Consider the following 24902-nt stretch of genomic DNA (forward strand, 5'->3'; position numbering starts at 1 on the left):
GAATTCTTAAAAAAATATCACAGGGGTGTATGGTTTCTTTTACTACAAGCAGACTCCAAAGGTTTGTTTTTTATTATTTTCCTATTTAATATTCCTACACAAATGATGCTCAATATTGTAATGCTGTTTAGAAAAGAGAAAACTCCAAATGAGCATATGCAAAAGAAGGGTTTTTGTTGCTAATAAATCACAATGAAAATGAGTCTCTCAAGATGGTTTGGAACTACATCCTGCTTTGAATTTTTCACTTATATATTCATTTCTCATTTAAAAAGTGTAAAACTTCACTGCAAATTTCAGCAATGCCTTAGGGAATGGAAGTTTGCCCTTCTTCCCCACAGACACAAACACACGAGTGTCCCATTGAAAGGTTTGTTAAGATCTTGGCAAATAAGAAATTGGAAGCAAGACAGTTGGGGCAAAGCATTTAAAGGCCACAGTCTAGTTTTAACCTCTGTTGTCCATGCCCACCTACAGTCAGGACATGGTCAATAACACAGTCACATGAGGAGAATTCTGAGTGCTTATGAGAAAGTTCTACGAAATTAAGACAAAAATCTTGTGCCCTCAGTTTTTTCCAGAGACATGGATTTTTTTCTTGGATTGTGCCTTTATTCTGCTCCAAGGTATAGTGAATAGGAGTAAGTTTACATTAGATTACTCCTTATGACAGGTTATTGTTTAATGTTTACATACTTCTAAAGAAAAACTTTTTTGTTATATACAGCTCATCAGCCCTGTGTGGCTTGCCCTTGTGATTATACACTCTACTCATGTGACTCCTCTTAACCCTGAGAGAATAAACTATCTGGTGCTCTGAATAAAATAGACTACTATTTGAGACATTCGTCTGCCTCATTTATTGGCTCCATTATTCCAGGTCCCACCACCTCTAGAATGGTAAACAGCCTGCCACCTCAGAACCTCCACAAATAGTGCACAGAGAAGGGACAAAACGTTCAAACAGAATGCGAACGTTTCACATTCAAATCATCACAGGGTCATTGTGTGAGTCTAGAAAATAGCTTAATCTGTGCTGCCTGCTATAAGGCTAGTGTCCTGGCTCATTACTGCACAGTAGATGAAAATTAAGCCGCCAAGGACTCTGTTAACATGTCTGAACTCTGAGAACTGTATCTGCCTCTAATTGTTAAAGGATCAGAAGACACAAGGCACAGCAGTAACCCAGAGAGATGTCTCTCTGATAATGATGTTATGAACAAAGAACACTAGAACTTTTGTCACAGGCCAAAGCTATAACAGTATCAGTGATCTGTTTCCACTCAGAGAATAATGTGTCCCTGCAGAAGAACACTGTCATCTTTTATAAACTTTTGTTCCAATTTGTAGGCAGAATTTCCCTGCAGCTGTTCAAACAACTCCTGAATGAGGAAAGAATATACCTGCCAATTCTTAATGAAAGATTTATAGTCAAGAAAATAAATTTCTTGAGAAATTTCAACCAGCCTGGTCTACAAGAGCTAGTGCCAGGACAGGCTCCAAAGCTACAGAGAAACCCTGTCTCGGAAAACTAAAAAAAAAAAAAAAAAAAGAAATTTCAAAATGACACCTGACACAAGGAAAAATAGAAAGTGTAGATAATACAGAAGTTTCATAAAGTTTTCCGTGTCTTAATTCAATTCCACCTGATATATTTACCTAATTAATCTTTATCAGTAAAACTTAAGAGTCAGATATCAGGGTAAAAACCTGAATGCAAGCAGCAGAGAAGTCACCAAAGATTTCCTATCTCATCCATTCCTTTATCCAAGAGGGATGAAATCCTCACTAAGACCCACCTTCCTACTTCCTGTCTCTCAATCTGTCCTCAATCCTCCCAAACTTCTATGATGAATGTTGATCAGCTAGTGGCTAGGTTTACCCTCTGATTCAAGCTTTTTCACCAGAATGTTATAAAAACATCGTACAACATCCACCTAGGTAAAATGAGATTCTCTTGGCTTTTTAAATATTATAGGATAATGTTGCCAATTATATGACATTGGGGTTTGCCTATATGTTTTGTTATAAATTCAGCATTGGTGGAGGTTCAGATATACATTGCTTTAAGGGAAAATGGTGTCCAAAGAAATGTAAAAATAAGCAATACACAGCTACATTTCATGGAGACATTGAAATTTACATAAGACAAAACTAACATTTGTGGCCCTTTCAATGGAATTTTGGGTAATGTAATCTAATAAGAGCAGTAATTAAAATACTAAAGGAATTTTCCCATATGCAGTATGTTAAAAAGACTGTAAACTACTAGCACAACATGAAACACAAAAGGGTGCTATGGGAAAGACAGGCTTCAACTCTAGTGTCATTGGCCATTTACAGTTGGATAATTGTTTTTTTTTTCTTTTGTTCACCAACGAAGTTGGCCATGAGTTATATCTTCCAGCAAGAAACAGTGTTGTGTGATGGAGAATACAATTTAAAAAGGTGGTGCATGACTGTAGAAAACAAGGACTCTTTGCATTCCCACCAGCAATGGATGAGTGTACCCCTTACTCCATAATCTCTCCAGCAAAGGCTATCATTAGTGTTTTTGATTTTAGCCATTCTGACAGGTGTAAGATGGTATCTTAAAGTTGTCTTGATTTGCATTTCCCTGATCGCTAAGGAAGTTGAGCATGACCTTAAGTGTCTTTTGGCCATTTGAACTTTTTCTGTTGAGAATTCTCTGTTCAGCTCAGTGCCCCATTTTATAATTGTGTTGATTAGCCTTTTACAGTCTAGTTTCTTGAGTTCTGGGTCTGAAAAAGCATGGGATAAAACCGGACTTGCTGAGCATAGTGGACAATGAGGACTGCTGAGAAGTCAAGAACAATGGCACTGGGTTTTGATCCCACTGCACGTATTAGCTTTGTGGGAGCCTAGGCTGTTTGGATGTTCACCTTACTAGACCTGGAAGGAAGTGGGAGGTCCTTGGACTCCCCACAGGGCAGGGAACCCTGACTGCTCTTGGGTTGACGAGAGAGGGGGAATTGATTGGGGAAGGGGGAGGGAAATGGGAGGCGGTGGCGGGAGGAGACAGAATTCTTTAATAAATAAATGAATAAATAAATAAATAAATAATAAAAGAAAGAAAGAAAACAAGGACTCTTATGGGGAGAGCATCCCGAAAGCCATGCTCTCCTTCTTCAATATATTATAGTGGAAGGAAAAAAGAAATACCACCTTTAAGGGAATGATAGTTTTGCCCTCATTGTGTTGAAATCACAGACAAGAAGCAGAAACCTCCTTCTATCAATATAAGCATCTGGAATAGCCAGTCACCATAAATTTTATTCAAACTCTAGCCTAGATATTGGTAGGTTTTGTTCTTAGAGGTAGAACTTACAGTATCTTCCATTCAGTTTTTACATGTCTGCCCCAAACTTTCGTTAACCCAATAGAAAATAAAAATACATTTGAAATTCACATAATCATGGTTGAATTTTACCATCTTGAATTTTGGCATTAAATGGCAGATTTAAAGATGGGGTTATTAAAGTATTCCACCACAGGGAATGGGCTCCAAAAGCCAGTTCATGTGCCAGGGATAAATCCTGGTCCCACTGTCAAGGTTCCCACAATCAGACCAAGTTACACAACTGTCACCCACATTCAGAGGGCCTAGTTCAGTCCCATGGAGGCTCCCCAGCCGTCAATCAGGAGTCTATGAGCTCCCACAAACTTGGGTCAATTTATTCTGTAGGTTTCCCAATCATGATCTTGACCCCTTCTTGCTCATATAATCCTTCCTCCTTCTCTTTGACTGAACTCGGGAGCTCAGCCCAGGGCTTGGTTGTGGATCTCTGCACCTGCTTCTATTGGTTACTGGATGAAGGTTCTGTGATGACGATTAGGGTGGTCACCAATCTGATCATCGGGGAAGGATGGTCAGGCACTCTCTGTATTGCTAAAAGTCTTAGCTGGGGTCATTCTTGTGGTTTCCTGGAAATTTCCCTAGCACAAAGTTTCTCCCTAACCCTGTAATGGCTCGCTCTATCAAGACTGCTCTTTCATTGCTCTTCCTCTCCAGCCTTCCTCCAACTCACCATCCTGTTCCATCATAGTCTCATCCTGCATTTCTTAGGGTGGGACATTTTGCTCAACCTGGATGCAGGGGGGAGTGACTTAGTCCTGCCTCAACTTCATGTGCCTGGCTTGGTTGACTCCCCATGGGAGGATTTACTCTTACTGAAAAGTGGCTGGAGTTGGTGGGGGAGCATGAGGAGGGAAGGGAGGGGGAACTGTGGTTGTTGTGTAAAATGAATTTAAAAAATTAAAATTAAAAAAAAAGATTCTATATAATTCCACTGAGAAATATCTCAGGATTATTTTATTTTAGGTGTTTGAAGACTATTCATATAATTATTAATACTCAGAGACAAATATAATTTTTTTACTTAAAAAAAAGTAGGGTTCTTTATGTGATGTGGTTTGTTATAATTAATTGTTACTGTTACCAACCCTCTCAAGGTTTTATGTTTAATTATTGATGTTGATGTTATTAGTGTAGTCCTCAGAAAAGAAAATTGTGCAGGTCCAACACTGGGAAGCCCAAGCAGAACCTATTTATAATTATTAAATGCATGTTTTTTGTTAAACTTTGAAACCATTGTCTGTTCACATTCTGCAAAAGTCACCATTCTTGATAGTTATTATTTTTATAAAGTTATTTTTTTCTAAAGCTTCTTGAATAACTGCTCATATTCTGTACAAGATTAGCTCTGACAAAGGAACCTGGACAATATTTTAAAGTGCTAGAACATTATCCTCAGGACAGACAGAACACAGTCCAGGTGTCTGTGAGATGAGAGACAATCCTTCCATGTCTTTCCTTGCTTAGTTGGATGTAGCAGGTTCATTGGTGAATCAAGCATGTGTGGTCAACCCTTGCTTGTTGGAGCACAGGCTGTAACCCCATAGTCACATAAAAGTGATATGATCTCTCAGAACTAATATTTACTCAAGCATTAGGAAATGGTCGTGAGTTACTACTCATCTGTAATGTTTCTGTGAAGCGTGCTTGTTACTGAAAGCACAGGTGCCTCACAGTGTGTTCCTTGTCCTGATAGATGGGAAATTTTCTTTGAGGTGAGAAAACTCAAAACACAAGTTGTTTGATTGCCTTCAAGTCTTTTTAAAACTACAGTAAACTCTATCTTAGAAATTCTACAATTCAGTTGTTAAAACAGAATGCTACAAACACAAGGACTTCTATATTCTGTGTAACAGGAAACCCCGGGGTGTCAGCAAACCCATTCGACATGGTGGTACCAATATTCTCTACAGGATAACATCTTACTACCTAAAAATTAGTGTCTCTTCATTTTTAAAAAAGAATGAATTCCTGACTCAATTACAAAGCTGGCTTTGGAGTTGGAGTGTGGCTCTCTCCTTCTTTAAATCCAATCATGTTGTTAAAGAATAATTCAGAGTCTCTGTCTCATAGCAGAAGAGCCTCCTGGTGTGGGTGAGGAGAAAACCAAAATCTAGGAACCATTGTCCCAAATCTCTTTCTCTTCACACTTATTTTGACTCTTTAGAATCTTTCTTTGGATATATACCAATCTTAAAATTTAAACTTTTTGTTTTGCTATCAATAATGTTAAGTTTACCACAGTAAACTACTAATTCTCCTAACAGTGACCCCTGAAGTCTCCAAAACAATGATGGGGCCCCACAACTATGACTATCTGGTCTATTATAATGCCATTGAGCTAATAAACACCACTCACAGATCAGGTTTGGACTACAAACTACTCAAAACAATTCCAACCAACTGAAAGAGTCCACCTATTTATACCACACTTGCCAGAACTTCAGATATGCCTTAAACATTACTCAGAGACTCGATATAAATGTTACCGCTAGTCCTCATGAGACTTAACCATTGCTTTAGTTTTTTATAGGCTCCCAAAGAAATACCATTTCACCCCAGACAGCTGGAAGTAATTCTAAGAATACAACAACCCCTTTGCCAACAGATGGAATAGATTTTTATTTTCCTCAGGGTTATGGATAATTGTTATCTGTAGGGTTTGGTTATAAGTTGTTATAGGGTTGGGGGAGGATCAATAAAGATTAGACTCAGGAATCTCATTTGGAATAGAAAAAGGGAGGAAAGATAGGATAGGACAATAAAGTAAATAATTGTATCTACTTGTAAATTAAAATAGCTATACATTTTGTATAATTTGTAATGGTATAGATTCTTGTATATTTTTTTGAAAATTTAGAATTATATTTGTCATATTGCATATATGTTCTTACTTCTGTTTAAAGTATTTTTAAAAGACTATTTTTATCATATTGTATCATATTGTACCTCTGTTTAGGATATTTTATATATTGATGCAAATTAAAGATATTTTTGTCCTATTGCACTATACATTTTTACCTCTGATTAAGAGATTTTTGTCTATCCTAGAGTTTCAAGGTCATTGTCATACTGTACATCTGTTACAGATTGTTTATCTTCATAATGTGAAGCTTTAGTCTTAAAGCTATATAAGTTATTAAGAATTACAGGTCACCCATATCTGTCATGCTTACAGTTATGTTAGTTATTAGTTCTAGGTGCACAGAGATATATTCCATAGAAAGAATACTTCAAAGGCCTGTAGGCATTTAAATGTTTTAATAGCTTAGAATTTGGTTGAGGTGAGACATCACTGCTCTTGGCAACACTGATCTACTCTCAAGAGAATGATGAGAACCTAAGACACTGCATATAAAGCTTGTTTTCTCTTTGGCAATATTGGCCTATTGGGCAAAGAACTGCCCTTGCCACAGCTGTTGATGTTAAGCATGCTGTCCAATCCAGATAAGCAGGACACAAAGAAGAGCAACTGCTGAGCCTAGCCAATATAGAGTATGACAGTCTTAAATGTTCCTGCTTCTGAAAATGGTCTGTCAGATATTCTAGGCCTATAGCAAAACTTGGTTGTCTCAACATTACAGAGAAATATTGGGTGACTGTTGAAGCAGCCCACTGTTTCTGTCATTTCTTGCATCTTTTGAAGAGGTCGACGGCTTAGACTTCCGTCTTATTCAGGTAATATTATTTTCCTTCTCAGGTGTTTGATGGGGTGGAAGATTCAATAATTATATTTACAATTTTTTCATATCCTCTCACATTTTAGCTATGGCATAGTAGGTATAATAGTTAGACTTTCTATAAAAGCTATTGGAATAAGCTCTGCAATTTGCCAATTACCTCTGACCTGGATCTTTAGTATGTATTTCTTGCTTGATGTTGTTTTTGTTGGTTGCAGCTTCATTTTTGTTTATGTTATTACCTTCTGCACAGTACATGATAGTTATTCTTATTGTAGTTATTTTTATGTTAGGATTAGAATCTTCTTATTTAAAACCAACAAAAATAGGGAGTGTTTTGGGATTTCAATCCTTTAGGCAATGACTTTGGGGCAGCAAGCTCTAGGGAGTGGTCTTTGTCTGTGTATGTGACCACCTAAGTGCTTAAGGAGAAGAGTCACTTACTCTCCCTTCTTCCCTCCCTCCTTTTCTCCCTATTTCCCTCCCTCCCTCCCTCCCTCCCTCCCTCTCTCCACACACACACACACACTCCAGTTGGTAGGAGCCAGAGCAAGGAGAGGTTGGTCCTTGGCAGCAGAAAGGCAGGACATAGCTGAATCATGTAGGTGTCTAATCTGTTCTGTGTCAGTGAGTGTTTATCCCTATCTTATACCTAAAAACATTGTTGAGAGGGGTTAGAGAGATGGCTCAAGGGTTAAGAGCATTGTCCACTCTTCCAAAGGTCCTGAGTTCAATTCCCAGCAACCACATGGTGGCTCATCTGTAATGTGGTCTGGTGCCCTCTTCTGGCCTGCAGGCATACACACAGACAGAATATTGTATACATAATAAATAAATATTTTTTAAAAACATTGTTGAGATCCTTTACCCTTTCGCAGACTCACATGGGTTCATATAACATTTGGTTTCTTTATTCAAGTGCAATGAAAGTTGTTCCTCCTGTTTCTGTATAGTTTGCAGAGAGCTACATGCTTCGTTGGAAGGGCACTAGGAATCTAGAACTTTCCATCTCACCCAGACAACATTTTAAGAATTTCCATTGAGATAGCTCTCTGGTAGGTGGCAGAAGAAATTAGAATTTGACAAGTGCATATCTACATATTCATGTGAAATCCAAGTGATTTCATGAAGTGAGAAGATAACTTCAGTAAAATGCACTTTGCTCCTGTGATGAATTCATCAGTGTTATTTATTGTGTTTGTGGATTCAGACAGTAGTATAAGACACTGCCTAAAGAGACAGTGATAAAAAAAAAATAGGTGTAGATTGATACAACATGAGAGAAGGGACCAAAGCTATGTTGACTTATCAAAACACAGTAGCCATGAGACTCTCCTTTTGTTAGAACATTGAGAAACACAAGTTTTCTCAGCTGTATTTCTCAGCTAAGATCAAGTAAAATAAGAACAGTCTCATGGCTACCCTATATTTTTCAGCTCAGTGGTCTTAGATAAATAACAGGGAAAGTGTTCATGAAAACACATACACAAAACACTGAAATATTATTTTTTAAATAAAATGTACATCCTTCATATTAGAGCATGTATAGTTCATCTAATCAGTTTCTCTTTGATACATCATTGGTCATGGAATAATTGTCCTTGCCTTCCCCTGTCTTAGTGATTGTTCCATTGCTGTGAGAGAGACCGTGACCACAGCAACTCATAAAAGAAAGTTTTCTATTAGGGCTGGCTTACAGTTTCAGAGATTTATTCCATTATTATCACGGCAGGGAGCATGATGGCATGCAAGCATACATGGTGCTGGAAAAGTAGCTGAGAGTTATACATCCTGATCTGCAGGCAGCAGAAAGTAAAAGACTCTGGGTTTGGTATGGGCTTTTGAAACCTCAAAGCCCAGCCCCAGTGACATCTCCACTTCCTCCAACAAGGGCACACCTCCTAATCCTTTCAAATTGTGCCACTCACTGGTGACCTAACATTGTAGCCTATGAGTCTAGGAAGGCCATTGTCATTTAAGCCACGAATAATCCTGATCTCTCCTCAGGATTAAACTGGACTTCTGAATAAGCCAGTGAGTTAACAGAGTGATTACCTCCTGTGTTTTCTAAGAAGTAGTGACTAATTAAAATGGAGAGGGATGCACTGAACTCACTGTTTTATGTTCCTGTGAAACTCAGTTTAATTCCCTGTACAAACGTAGACCTCCTTAATTCAGCATTATATTTTAATGTTAAGGATATAAACACTAATTATTCATAATGTTCAAAATGAAAACAAGAATTGCAAGATGACTCAGCAGATTAAAGCATTTCTAAAGCTGGTTAGACATTGATCCCTAAATCTCACCAGATATTGCATGCCTATACATTCGGTATTCTGTGGCAGGACCATATGTATAGCTTTAAGACACTGGATATAGCTTACAGCTCAGGATATAAAAGTATTAGGTTAGATATGTTGGATTTTATTTCAATATTTACTTTGAAATCATATTTACAAGAGAGACAATTGTATGCTGAAGTGACAAGGTATACAAAATCTGTGACTTGCAGCTTTATCCTCCATCACAATGACTCAGCGACAGGCATTGTGTTACTAAAGCAGCCAAGAACATTTTAATTTTCATCAGACTAAACTATAGGTACACTCTAGTCTTTATTCCGTCTTCTGTTTGCCTCCCTAATTGCCTGTCCTTTCTTCTTCCGGTCCTCTCCTGTAATCACTCCTTTTGCTACTTCTTTTATCATGCTTCCCACACATGGCAGCATGGATAAGGCTTTTACTACTCCTTCCATAATTGCTAAAAAAAGAACAACCTCTTTCTACACATTTCTATGCATTTTTTTCTGTGTGGAATAGTAACCTAAAGAAAATGTTGCAAATTCCATATTGTTTTAAAGACTATTTATGGAACAATGAATTTCTTTTCTTTTTTTGTAGTTTAAAAAAACAGTATCTCCCCTTCCCCCTTAAAGAAATTTAATGCTACACAGAGGTTCCATGAACTTTTACTTCTTTATAATAAGTTTACTGTTTTCAATTAGTTTTTTTTTCTGGGAATTTAAAAACTGTGTTTCACCATCAAAGTTAAACAATCTCTGTATATTTGTTTTCTGTCTAGCAATTAAGCTCAAAGTTGGAGACAAGTTTTTAGCCTCTTTATTTGTAGTATCCTGGAAATAATTATGACATTCTTAGAGCTGAAAGAACAGCCATTCCACATAGATAGCCATAAGAATTCTTTTCTGTTGCCATTTTCCCATATGGATCACTTACTAACAGTCACATGATTAGTTCTGTGCTTGTGTAGGATTCTTTTGTGTGTCAGAGAGGAGATTCAGAGAGTAACAATTATATTTAACTAAAAGCCAACAGAAACTTTAGGAGTCCCTTGAAAATATAAATGGGAGGCTCTATGACCCAGAATTTCATTTTCCATTTCTGTAGGGAACCTGAATGTATGTTTGTTAGTGTTGGTCATTAATATTTTTATTGCTGGATATTTGTTTTCTTTAAACCCCAACAGCTTTATAAATCTGATTTCATTAATGTTTTCATTCAGTCTGTTCCTGAATGTTTCTTTGTCTTCATGTCTTGAAAATATTGTCTCACAGATTTATTCTTATGATTAGTTTAGAGACAAAACATATCTCATGTTCCAGCAATACTGAGGTTTCCAAGTCAACCTCTCTCAGACATAGTTGTACATCAATTATTACTGCAGCACTGTTCGTAGCAGCTAAATTACAGAATTGATGCTGATACCCTACAAAGAAAAACTGATAAAGAATATTGCTGTCATAAGAACAATAGAGTTGTATATATTTGCAGTAAAATAGATTTAATCAGAAATAATCATATTAAAAGAATTATCCAGTCATCATATACAAATCGCATGGATCCTTGCTTCTGTAGTTCCTAGATTGTATATAGATAGGTAAAGCTGTGCATGCACATGAAAGTATATGACACAAGACATGAAAGTGGAAGTGTAACTACCCAGGGAACAGAGGAGACTGACAGGAGTGAGAGGGGCATAAAGGAGAAGGGAGGCTAGAGGAGATGATGGGGAGGCACACATGTTCAGCAGAAAGTGACTGTTCACATTTCAGTGATTCAGTCAGAATTCTATATAACTCCATCTTCATATTGATTACCACAAAGTTCCTCAGTAGACCAGAATCATATTTAAGGTTTTAAATAAAAATCTGTCTTGATAAGTCATCACTGCCCCACTTAAAAGCCGAAGAAAGCTGTATTGTTTATGATACAGTGTGCTCAGACAATGAGGATGTGAGAAGAAAGATTTTAACAGGTGACAGATCTCGTGGTCAACAGTACAGGGTAGCGATTTTGGAACAATGTCCACCTTGAGAGCTTATGTACTGGTTTGACATAGGCAATTGACAGAGTTCACTGCATGTGCAGTCACTGCACATTTTATAAAAGGGTATCCAAAGAACACAGTCTGTTTATAATGAGTGGGAAGGGAGGAATGGAATAAAATTTCTTCTGGAGTTCATAAAGCCTAAAGAAGTAGTATTTTGTGGCAATGAGTATGTGATCATGAAATTATGAATGTCATTTTTTTTCAATTAGTTATTTAGATGGTAATGGGTGGAGTTTATATTTATCTTAGGTAAAGCGTGACTTAATTAGAAATTTATAACTTTGATTACATTGCTAAAATAATTGTTTTCACTAAAAATACATTTTCTCTATTTTCCCACTTGTTTGGCATCTGGATATTTGGGAAACTAAAGAAAACAAAGAAGGAACAGAAGCCAACACACAGTATGCATGTGACAATGCAGGCATCTATCTCTCCCACAGTAACTTGAATAGAAAAGTGGGTGATTTGTAGTGATAAGGCAAGCAGGCCTGCTTTAAGAAGGAGCAGCAGGTTGCATTCCTGCCACCCAGCTCCTGGCCGCCTAGCTTAGCCCCAGAAATAATAACACACAATCTGTATTCATTTAAACACTGCCTGGCCCATTAGTTCTAGTCTCTTATTGACTAATTCTCACATCTTGCTTTAACCCATATTTAGTAATCTGTGTAGCACCACGAGGTGGTGGCTTACCCAGAAAGATTCAGCATGTCTGAACCTGGTGGCTGGCTCCATGACGACTGACGTCACTTCCTTTTTTCCCAGCATTCTGTTCTGTCTACTTCACCCACCTATGTTCTGACCTACCAGGCCAAGCAGTTTCTTTATTGATTAACCAATGAAAGCAACAGATAGACAGATGATCCTCCTTCATCAGTGATTAATAGAATAGTACCAAGAGACAGACACCGTGATCAGAACCTCTGCAGGCAAGGGGATTTGAACCTATATTCAATGTTTATTAATAGCATTTGTGCACTTGTATTGGTGATTTCAGAATACTAGTGGAATCCTTGTGACAGTTGCAGTTACTGACAAGGCAGTGTGCAGTGCGAACCAAACATGGGACTTTTGATCTCATAAGTTCTATCCCCAATGACTGCTCACTCTGTTCTCTGTCACCATGCCAGCATACCTTCCTTCTACCTTTCCTCCTAGCCTTTCTCTCATGTCACCCAGGAAGGGGATCTGTATTAGCATACTCAGCAGACTTTCAAGATGAGAAATTCTCATTAATAAACCAGGTAAGTTAGGGCTGTTCCCTAAGTGTTTTCTGTGAAGTTTTCCAGAAAGACTGGTCATTTCATAAAAACTTTGATGGGAAAATAAGAGAAAGACAAGTAGATTTTGTAAGACGTGAGTCAGTAGTTATCTTTCATTTCTTCCAAGCTGTTCTTTTAGAGGGAAAGAGGCACTGCTCAGACTCTTATGAGGTTATGGGACTAACTTTCAATTTGGAGGGTTACAGGTGGACTAATGTGCACCCAGGAAGCTGAGCTCACACTGTGACACTTATGACAGCATGCTAACTATGCTTTCCCAGCAGATTTAAAATGCAGTTGCTACTTCAAACATTGTGCATCCTCCTTACACTGGAGAAGACACTCTGCTTCCTTAAACTGAAAACCAGGAATCCTGAAGCCAATATGAATGTTGTAAGTTCCTATTGTCCCTAACAAAAAATATTTTGTCTTGCATTCTTTTAAAACTAATGTATTTATTATGGCTTAAAATTTCTTTGTATACATTATAGTAACCCAAAGCAAAAATATTCTGAGAATCATAGCATTGATCAACTAAGAAAACTCATGAAATTCAGTACTTTGCATTTTTTTTCTAGAGTCAGATAATATCCTACTGGGGTTATCCAATTGAAGAATATGAGGTTGTGACTGAAGATGGTTACATCCTCACAATTAACCGTATTCCTTATGGAAAGAATAATTCGAGTAATTCAGGTAAGATTCAAGTGAGAGGAAAATGCACCAAGCTAAATACAATCTATCCAGGGTTTTTTAATGGTACTTCTAAACTAAGTGGCTAAGAGCTCCCTGAGTCCATTATTTAAAGAGGTTCTAAGTGACACCTGTATGGTGAGAAAGGTGAGTATAATCTGCCTAGAATTTAGCTTTCTGAAATGAAGAAGGGGCCAGTGCATTCAGGCACCCTGATCCTGTAGGTTAATGTGGTTGGAAAGAGAAAATTCTCCCTAGACTAATGTATTTAAATCCTTGGTCATCAATTACTGATGTTGTTTGGGGGAAAGATAGGTAGTGCAGCTTTGCTGGAGGAAGTGCATAGTATGGGGCAGGATTGAGATGAAATGTATCAAGACTCTAAGTTCTCTCTCTGTTCATTCTTGTGTTGGAAGATGTGAGCATTTAGCTTCTTATTCCTAGGGCCATTACTACTGCTTGCTGCATTACCTCCTTGTCATGATGGACACTAGTCCCTCTGTAAACATAAACCTAAATAAACACTTCCCTCTATAAGTTACCTTGCTCATGGTATTTTATCAATGCAACAGAAAAATAACTAATACAGGTGATTTAGTATTATGATAGTATGATAGTATTATTACTGTTTCTGAGGACAGAGGAAAGCTGTTCCACTCTGTGTCTAGGTCTTGGGTCTCAGAGTATACAAATACCGGACAAGTTCAAGGTTCCCCCTCCCTTAATAATCTGCTTAGCAATGTTTTGGGTCTAGAATATTCCTACTTACATATATTTCTCATTGATACTAAAATTTCATTAGATAGGAGCTCCTTATCAGAAAAGAACATAACTGTGAAATTATAGGAATAAAATATATTCAGTAAGTGTATTTCTGTAAGAGTAAAATGGAGCAGGAAAAGGCCATGATCTTACAACTGCCACAATTCTTTTGTCATGAAGAATATGGAATGGTGTTTACTAACATGACATGAAGGGCAATGAAGTCTTGACGCACCTCTTTGGGTTACAAGTCAATTGACTTCAGCTGTACAATGAAGATTACAAAGTTCAATTTTAAAATATCTTCTGGCAGGGAGAGTAGGCAAACAGAAGGTAATGAGATTTATATGAGCAATATATTTATCTAAATTTGGAAATGTCATAATGTATTCATGGGTTAACACACTAAAATAATGGTGGTGGTAACAATAATATCATTAGTGGCTTCAAGATGACTCACTCATTAGTTAAGAGCACTGACTCTTTTTCCATATTCAATTCTGAGTACCTACATAGCAGATCACAACTATTTGTAACTCTCTGTAGGGGATCCAACACCCTCTTCTGTCCTCTATGGACACCTGGTACAGATGTGATACATACGGATACATACAGGCAAATTGGCAATGCACATAAATTTAATTAAGCTACTAAAACTAATAATACTAGTAATAATCACCATAATAATAGTACTATTGCTACTATTACAAGTAGTAACAGCAATACTTTTCTTTTATTTCTTTCAGCACCAAAGTCAGTAGTTTACTTGCAACATGGATTTTCATTAACATCTGGCATCTGGGTTGCCAACCTTCCCAACAACAGTCTGGGCTTCCTGCTGGCAGATGCTGGTTACGATGTGTGGATGGGAAATAGCAGAGGCAATATCTATGCCAGGAAACATGTGTACATGGACCCTAATTCTAAGGAATTCTGGGCATTTAGGTAGGAAGAGATACTTGGTGGAGTGTGTTATTCCCAACAGCTGTGCTCATGTATTAGTTTAGTTTAATTTACGTATGTGAAGTGCCTTTGGAAGCCACAGGTTGATCAAATACCTCCCTTAAGTGATTGCCATCATATTTTTGGAGACAGGGTCTCTCACTGAACCTGGCGTGTCCCAACTCAGTGGACTGCTTGGCCAGCAAGCTCCAAGGAGTCTCCTTTATCTACCTCCCCAAAGCAGGGATTTCCCACTGCTACCAGTGGATCAACTTTTATTTTTACCTGGATTCTAGGTATCATAATCTAGTGTTTGCTTGGAAAACATTGTTCCACCTGGGAAATCTCCCCAGTTTAATGTGTTAATAATTTTTAATGTTAATCTAAATTCCTTGAACTAGAATGGGGATTTTCTTAAAATGTCTAATTATCAAATATATTTTGATTTATGTGTAATGACTTGCTTATGACTTTTATTTTGGTTATTAAGATAAAATTAAAAGTAAAATATGTAATTTATTGTCTTGACCTTTGCCACTCACTTATATCTTTCTTTGCCCATCTACCTATTGCTTAAAAAAATCTTCATACAACTTCCTGAATACAAACAATATGTGTAATCTCATTATCCAAAACTTGATTTCACTCTAGTGAAAATCATCTTATTTTTAAGAAGAAACAAGGGCAAATCAAAATGCAGACAATTAAATTCTTCCACTAATTAGTAGAAAATTTAGTTGAATTGATTCCTGATATATTAATCCTTCAATATTCAGATCTTTAGATTTCCTGAGTCCTGTAAAATTTCTAATAGTTTGTGCTTCTTGTTTATACTATTGAAATCTTGAATGTTGTAATGTCATAGAAATTTGTAGGAAAAAAAAAGCTCTGAATTTATCTGGCCATGGTCATAGCAAGATTTCTCAGCTTCACGCCGTCTTCAAAATCACAGGAACATAACAGGTATTTTGAGGGCACTGAATGAACTGGCAGTCTCAAGCAGGGACATAGGTAGTATCTGACCAATGTTCTCTTAGTACCGAGAACTCACACCCTGGGACTCCTAAGGTCATAATTTAAAACACAGTGTAAATTCTAATTGCTCATAAATAATTAAGGTTTTTTGGTCTGCTTTTAATGCAGTTTTGACCAAATGATAAAATATGATCTTCCAGCCACCATTGATTTCATCCTTCAGAAAACAGGACAAAAGCAATTATACTATGTCGGCTATTCCGAGGGCAATACTATTGGTATGTTGAATAAAACCTGACCATATTGTGTTTTGGGGGAATTAAGAAATTTTTTTTACAAAAATTTCGTTGTTAGAAATATCAATTACAAACTTGTCAATTGACACAAGAAATTCAAAGCAGGAGAGAACTCTGGTCTCTTACTTTACTTTCTTTCAGCATTTGGAGCATTTTCATCCAATCCACAACTGGCCCAAAAAATCAAAATCTTCTTTGCATTGGCTCCGATTTGTACTCTCAGATACGCAACAAGTGCTCTTCGGCTGCTTGCATACATCCCACCAACAGTGTTCAAGGTTTGGTTCTCTTGACTGTATTTCAAGAAGTAGCTTCCTATTATATGCAAATGTGTAATTTATATTTTACCAACTTTACCATTGTAACCTTTAATTCTTCTCATTTTTCAATCAAATGGACATGTGTGTGTGTGTTTTCTTTTGTGTTCACCACTGTCTTGCCACTGCTTAATCTATGTTCTCTTCTTGAAGTCACTATATAATTAGATGGCTCATGTATATATCTGACAAAATCTGTAGGGGATATGGTAACAAAAGATAAATAAAGCCATTGGAAATTTTACATCTAAAGTAGCAATAATGGCCTTTTTCCTACCGATATTGCTTTTCGTCATGGTCTTTATCATAGCAATAAAAAAGAAACTAAGACAGTGATGTTTGTGTGTGTGTGTGTGTGTGTGTGTGTGTGTGTGTGCGCGCGGGGGGGGGGGAGAGAGAGAGAGAGAGAGAGAGAGAGAGAGAGAGAGAGCGCATGCACACGTACCCATTTGTCAGAGACCACTTAGGTCTACTTGGGAGTGTGATTTCTTTATTAAGGTGGAATCTTAATAATTTTAATTTGCATTTGTCAATTGACTAGAGATTTTGAACTTTTTGTCTATTGATCATCCTGATCTACATAGTTTGTGATTTATCTATTTGTTTTGTTATTTATTTACCAGGTTCTTTGTAGGTTTTCATTTATTAAGTTTTTGTAAGGTCTTTCCTCCTACAAGTTTTTTACTTCCTTGTTTAGATTTATTCCTAAGTATTTAAATGCTTTGGAGCTCGTTTGAATGGGATTTCTTTCACCCTGATTTTCTTTTCATTGTGTATATAACTGGCATATAGGAAAACTGATAACTGTGCTTATTAGTTTTGTTTCTTGTTTCTCCAGAAAGTGTTCAGGTTGATTTTTTAGTCTCTCGTGTTGCAGTAAGGAGAACGCTTGTTTGTTTCCCAACCGTCTGGCAGCTCAAACACAAAAATAATCCCACAAACCCTGTATTAATTAAAACACTGATTGGCCCCTTAGCTCTAGCTTTTTATTGGATAATACTTACATCTTAATTTAACCCATTTCTAGTAATCTATGTATTGCCATGTGGCTGTGGCTTACCAGGTAAAATTCTGGCATCTGTCTCCAGCAGGGCTACATAGCTTCTCTTTAACTCCTCCTCCTCCTCTCTCCCAGCATTCTGTTCAGCTTTCCCCACTTACCTCTGTTCCCCTATAGCTCTGCTATAGGCCCAAAGCAGTTCCTTTATTAACCAATAATATTCATACAATAAAGAGGGGAATCCAACATCACTCATATAGAAGATTGTACTATCTGCAATTATGTATAATTTGACTTCATCTCTATATTCCTTTAAATATAATATATATTCTTATGTTATATTTATATATACCTTTAATTTCTTTCTCTTATCTTTACTGATTTATTAACAATTGAAGAATTATATGAATTAAAAGGGAGAAAGTAGGTAACATTAATTCATTCCTGATTTTATGGCAAATGTGAGTTTCTTTCATTTAGTGCGATCATTGCTGTGGGTTTGTGATAGATACTGAGTTATGTCCCTTATAATGCTATTTTTTGGGTGATTTTTGCCCTGGCAATCCATTGAATACTGGGTGTTTTTGAAGAGTCTTCAGCCAATTCATTCCACCCTAGTTGTTGCAGCTTCTTGTATACAAAGAACGATTGATAGTCAGGTCTTGTTTCTCAAACTGATGAAGAAGCTGGGAGAGAAGAAAATGATAATCTAACCAGGTCTCACCATACATCACCCTCAGTAAGAGTCAGCATTTTCATAAACACAACAGGAATTGTTATATGCATATATATTGATAAATTCCAAAGATATCATAAATTGACTCTGAAGGAATTGATTTGGGGTAGAAGTAACATACCTGACAAATTTAGGATTTTTTTTTTGTATTTTTGAAAAGAATTTGGTTTCTCTAGCATTTGTATCCATGTGTAGATAGATGTTTCTTGTCATTCAAGCATATTCTATTTCAAATTTCCACATGTAGGTTGTTTTCTTTACATGTAAACTGAATATATTCATAATGAATTATTTTCCCATGATGTATATTTCTTTAATTATTCAGTTCTGCATACCAAATCACTTATCTCAACAAGAACATGTTAGGTACCGTGGATATTCATTTAAATCACGTAATCTATGGGTCAATCCATTTAATATTTTTTCATATTTAATTTTAGAAGCCATATCATTCATTAATGCAATTCATTTATATATTTATATTCGAATGTATCCATTACCATTATTGTTTTCAATGTTTGTAGACAAATTTATAAATTGAAATAACTACCACCGAATATACAGAAAATTTTCATCCATCTAGGAAATTCATTACACTCAAAAATATTATTTTCTTGTTGAATTGGTAAAAAGTGTTTTTATTTCATGCTATTTTATTGGAAAACTTTCCTCAATCATGTATAAAAAGGCATTGTAATAAACCAAATCATAACACAATTCATTAATATTTTACAGGATCTCTTTTCCATTCCTTCTCTTCTTGCTTGTTCTTTGGAAAGGCAGTCTCCTTCTAACAGCTGTTCTTCACTTCTGTCATTTTCAGATACTCATTGGAGAAAAGGACTTTGTATCTCTCTCACAAGCTACCTATATTGGTCAGTTTATCTGCCAGAATGAACTAATTGGAACCATTTGTAATAATATACTTACGTTACTATTTGGATATAATCCAAAAAATTTAAATGAGGTATGATTTTGATTTTAAGTTAATTTTTTGTTTGCTGATGGTATAATAATGACGTATTATTATCTCCAAAGGTAAATAATAAAACCTAGGCAATTTGTCCACCCATCATATTATTATCTTAAATTATTTTATGTAATTAATGTAAGTCAATATTCACCAAACATATAATTTCTAATGTAAAAATACAGTTTCATGGAATTCATAAATTTTGCTGAATATCACAGGTTCAAGATTTTTAAGCTGTATCTTCCACCTTCATTTTAATAGATTTGGTGTCAGTAATCTTTCCCCTGGTCACTCATTTGAAAGGTTTTTTGAGAAAATGTAATTTTGCTAACTACTTTCTTGCACAAAAAACAATTAGATTTTATTCTGCAGTGAAATTTTACTCTTTCCAAACTGAACAAACAGTTAAATCACAGGAATAAAACTACTGCTTGTACTGGCGTTTTGGAGCCCATTCCCTTTGAATGGACATTGTGCTCAGCCTAGATAGAGTAAAGAGGGCCTTGGTCCTGCCTCAAAGCCATGTGCCTAACCCTCTCTGAAATGTGGATTGCAGGGAAGGTGGAAGGCCTGGGAAGAGAGGAGAAAATGGGAACTGGGTTGGTATGTAAAATGAAAAGAGATCACTTTGCTTTTTTAAATAAAATTAAATTTAAAAAGAAGTTAAAGTTCTACTGTCTTGAAAGCTTTCTGTTTCTGAAAAATTCTACTTATTTACCAGTACACATCATGCTTACTTTTTCCTAGAGCCGGATGGACGTGTACTTGGGGCAGTGTCCAGCAGGAGCATCAGCTCAAGCTATACTGCACTATTACCAGGTATAACTCCCTGTGCTTCCTTCTTTGATCTTTTGCTCTTTGAAATATGCCTTCTTTACTAATGTTTGTGTGCTTTTCTAGCCAATGCATTTCATCTTTTTAAAGCATTAACTAATACATTCTCCAATGCCAATAGATAATTTGAGGGTACATAAGTATGAGTGAGCAGAATTATCTCATCTTTAAGTCCTCAGAAGGTATATTTCTTTTCAAAAATGAAATTTCATCCCATTTTTTAAATGTTAAATTAGCACCAATTTTTACATGTTCCAGGGAATGGTGAATGATAAGTATTTCAGGAGCCTATTTTGTGGTCTTACAAATGTTTTGTCCTTGCCTACTCAAAAACAAACCAAAAAAAAAATATTTGCACTAATGGAAGAATTAAGTTGTGCACATTTTCAGTAAAATAGATTTAGCCAGAAATAATTATAGTAAATAAATTACCCAGTCATCAAATATAAATAGGATATTTTCTTCCTTCTGTAGCTCCTGGATTTAATACAGAGATTTATTGTCTTATTTTAATTTCAGAAGCAATATTTAGAGAGTTTCTCAATCTTAGTATTTCCACTTCAGCAAATGTCTTTTTATTACATATGTCTGAAGATCAGACTGCTGCTGTAGCCACATTCCTTATTTTTCTCAAATCAGCAGAATTAACAATTATATTAACAATTGTTTCAAGACAAATCTGTGTTGCTATTTCTTATGTCTTCTCTCATAGATAAAATTAAGGTTTTTTTTTTGTGCAAAGTCTAACTAATGAAAATTTTAGCCACGTGTCACAGTGTTGAATGAAAATGCTAATTTCATGAGTTTTAAATATTGTTTGATGCCAGTTGAATTATACACCACCAAAGCAATCTTTAAACTATTAGAAAATGGACATAACCTATACATTATTCTTTGGTAAGGTTGTTTTTACTTGAAATCTCCTAATTCAAAAGATCTTATTTAAAATTATTATAAGTTGAAATTGATTTGCCATGATATACAAAACATAATATGATTAGACTTGCCTTTAAAATAAGAACAATTATTTACTTGTCATGAAATTATAATAATAGTTGTTTTGATTAAATTTTTAGATATTTTCTTAGGAGACAGCATACAAGTTAAACAGTTCAAAATTATTAAAATATGTGGAAAGTATCATTTGAAATGTTATCATTTCAATACTTTTTATTCTTATTAGAAACATAACCAGTTGGAAAACGTTTTGTAGATACTTAGTTGTTGGCACCTGGAATTGGGGCAACAGTAGTCGTATTATGGAACACACTGAATTTTCACCCAACAGCTATATTATCAAAAGAGACAGGAAGCATATAGTAATTTCTGATTCTATTTTTTTTAACAATAATGGGTTTTGTCCTTTTAAGCTTGCCAATAAAGGTACATTTCAAGCTTATGACTGGGGAAGTCCACATCTAAACATGCAATACCACAATCAAGTAAGTTTCCTTTATTCAAATGCATTGACTCTTCCCTGTGGGAAAGAACAGATCTAACCAAATACCCAGTTTCAGAAGATGGTGGGATTGCTTTACATTTCCCGGGATTTGAGGGAGAGAACCTAGGATGCGCTGACGATGACGCAGTAACGAGCTCTCTGGTACAGCACTATGCAAGGCTCATCCCTGTGAACCACGTCATTTGAATCTCACAGCTCTGCGAACCGCCAGACAGCATTGCTCCCGTAATCTCATATATAAGGAAACTATAATCTGGAGACTTTTAGTTTTGAAAAATTACTCAGCTTATCTGAGTTAAGGCATGATCAATAATCTGTTCCTGAATGAAAATAAAAGCTGAGATTTCATAAATAAGATTATGGTTTAATCAGGTATCACCCTTATCATTTCATTGGATAGAATTTTCACGTGTTATCTTTTCTCATTTTCCTTCAGACCACACCTCCATTTTACAAGGTGGAGAACATGAAGGTCGCGACTGTCATGTGGAGTGGCGGACGGGATACTTTGGCAGACCCAATAGATGTTGCAAATTTAGAACCTAATATCCCCAAGCTCGTTTACCATAAGAAGATTCCTGACTACAATCATGTTGATTTTGTATTAGGCTTAGATGTTTTTCAACAAGTTTTCAGTGAAATTTTATCATTCATCAATAAAGATCAATCACATTGAATCTTCTATGGCTTCTTGTGTGGTTTCTTTTATGTTGCTCATTTGTTTGTTTGTAGGGTTATTTTTTTTAAAGATCTCTTGCTTTTCTCTGTATAAATAATTTCTCAGTTGTCTCTTTATTCTTATTTACTTTTGATTTGCAAATTATTGAATCATTTTTCTAAAAGTAGGAGCATTAGTAAAATATTTCCTTCACCACAAATGCTGTCTGAGTCATGAAATTACAAATTAGTCCACTGAGAGCAGAGCTCATTTAGGAATAGGCCTGTGTTTCATACGAAGAAAGATACTCCTGAAATAAGGCAGGTCATGATACGTCTGGGTGAAATATCAAATCAAAAATGGGGTTAACAGTGTGTTCCACTTTTGGAAAAGTAAGTCAAGTAGCAACTTGTCAACCAAGACTCTCGGTTTTTGAATATCTCAGGAATTTACTGAATTTTTAAATGGTGGTGCTAAAAGCACCTTGTTGCAGTCGGACTAACATAAGAAATAAGACAAGCTGTGAGGGCAAAGTACTATTAGAAATTTTTACCTTTCATTCTAAAACACTAAGACACAAGAGGTAAATTCATCTGTATTTTTCTCCATCCTAAATTTTGATAATTATCCCATCACCTCACTTGATAGGCTTAATTATGGAATCCCATCCATCAGTTTGAGAAATGGGAGAAATAAAAAGTGCAGGAAATAATAGCAGAGAAAAGGAAAGAATGAAATAGATGCAGTAACCCAAACATGGAATGTGGAGTGAGGGCTATAAACAGAAGGAATATATGTAATGCCTCACACACAAGAGATTGATTAAATATCTTTTATAAAAATCTAAGAAGACCTACCTCAGTTCTTAGATACACTACATCAAAACCACCCGCTTCTCAAACAAAATTTGAAAAAAAAAAAGATTGAAAGCAACAAGAAGCATACAGCTTTACCTATTTAATAAAAGAATTCTTGGGGTATGCTCTCTCTTACCAAAATATATAAAGACCTTAATTTAAGACTAAGCCCTCCTTTGTGTTGATACAATGCTATGACAGTTCTTCTTACATTGTAAGAGATGGGAACTTTTGTTGGACCTCACATCCAAAGTTAAGAATGCACTTGAGGATACTTAATTTTTTTAGCGTATTGCATACTCAGCCTATTTGCTTAACCATTTTTTTAAGAGAGCAATGTAAGCACTAACCTTATCTGCCTTAGACTTTCCATATAATCAACTTTCATGACTTAAACTAATACACAGCTGTAATCTTAAATTATGTACTCTTGCATGCCCCTGATTCAGAACAATACATATATATCATTTGCTATAGGTAGCAAATTCAGGAGCAATCTTCTAAAATTAATATATTTATGATTGGTTGAGAAACTAGGATATTTGTAGTACTGTCTGTTGTTTGAGTCAATTAGAATCAGTGACTTAATCCCTTTTAAAATTCTGTTAATGATTTCTGTGAAGTACACCATTTTTCCCTGTGTGATACTTTCTGCACTGTTCAATAAACACAGGGAGAAGATCTTTGTTAGGGACGCACATAGACAGAGCACCAAATATACAGCCATGCAACAGACAGAACTGTACACACACACACACACACACACACACACACACACACACAATCTCACATGGAAACGGGGACAGAAACAGCCAGCCCCCAGGCAGGCACAGATTTAGACTCATATACCAGACAAAGGACAGAAGACGCAGGAAGCATGAATAGATAACTCAAAACTGGGTTCACATTGGCTAAACAACTCCAAGAGGGATGGTGCTCTTGTTTCTTTCCTCATTGCAACACTATTGCATTATTGAACTGGGAGTTCACCGCTAACACCTTCAGTTCACACTCTTTGGATAAACAAGATACAAGACTTAAAAAGGTATTAGTGGGCTGCCACCATTCAAACTGTAAAAAACCTTATTCCATGCAGACAAATGCTTTTAATTAATGTTATGGGCTTTCCTCTTTCTGAGAAGTCATGTATTCTATGGGAACCCCGTGATCTATGTCCATCTTAGAATGCAAGACTGCTGCCAAATGGTTGTTCTTCACCAAGTACGTTCTTAAGTCAAAGCTATGAACCCAATCCTCTGCTGTGCACACACCACCCAATTATGCAAATTTTGATCTATTTGTGCCAGTATTTCTTCTTCAAAACAAACTTTCAAAATATGCTCATCCAGTTACACTGGCCTGTTGCAGTATTTCACTATTAATAAACACATCATTAGGGTCTTGTTTAACATTTTAACTTTATTTTTTTCTACAAATATATATCTTACACGTGGCAGTAAATCAGCCCCTGCCTGGTACATTAATATAAACCTTGATTATCCTATTAATATTCACATGACGTTTTCTAACATTCTGCTTTCTTCTACCATATGGAGTGTTCTGAAAGAGTTGTCAAGATACTATCCTAGAAGAGTACCCTCTACCACTCATGTCCTCAGTCACCTCTGAGAAGCATGATGGGGGAGGGGGGATGATGCAGGTGAGGATTTTTGTACTATATTTTTCAAATTTAGAACATTCCATGATAAACAAGATTTACATTTAG

The 24902-nt window shown here is 36.1% G+C and overlaps 1 protein-coding gene across 1 annotated transcript; it reads left to right on the forward strand.

The window, feature by feature from the left end:
- The first annotated feature begins 12962 nt into the window (after positions 1-12962).
- On the forward strand, positions 12963-22337 carry LOC126512537 (tear acid lipase-like protein). Its single transcript, XM_050160363.1, has 9 exons — positions 12963-13064; positions 13250-13367; positions 14873-15071; positions 16212-16321; positions 16481-16617; positions 19216-19359; positions 20113-20184; positions 21570-21641; positions 22098-22337. The coding sequence occupies exons 1-9, from the start codon at positions 12963-12965 to the stop codon at positions 22335-22337; spliced, it is 1194 nt and encodes a 397-aa protein (XP_050016320.1).
- Positions 22338-24902: the final 2565 nt, after the last annotated feature.

Source organism: Alexandromys fortis, unplaced genomic scaffold, assembly GCF_014885135.2.
Source record: "Alexandromys fortis isolate MF-2015 unplaced genomic scaffold, M_Fortis_MF-2015_v1.1 scaffold_10, whole genome shotgun sequence".
NCBI classification, from domain to species: domain Eukaryota; kingdom Metazoa; phylum Chordata; class Mammalia; order Rodentia; family Cricetidae; genus Alexandromys; species Alexandromys fortis.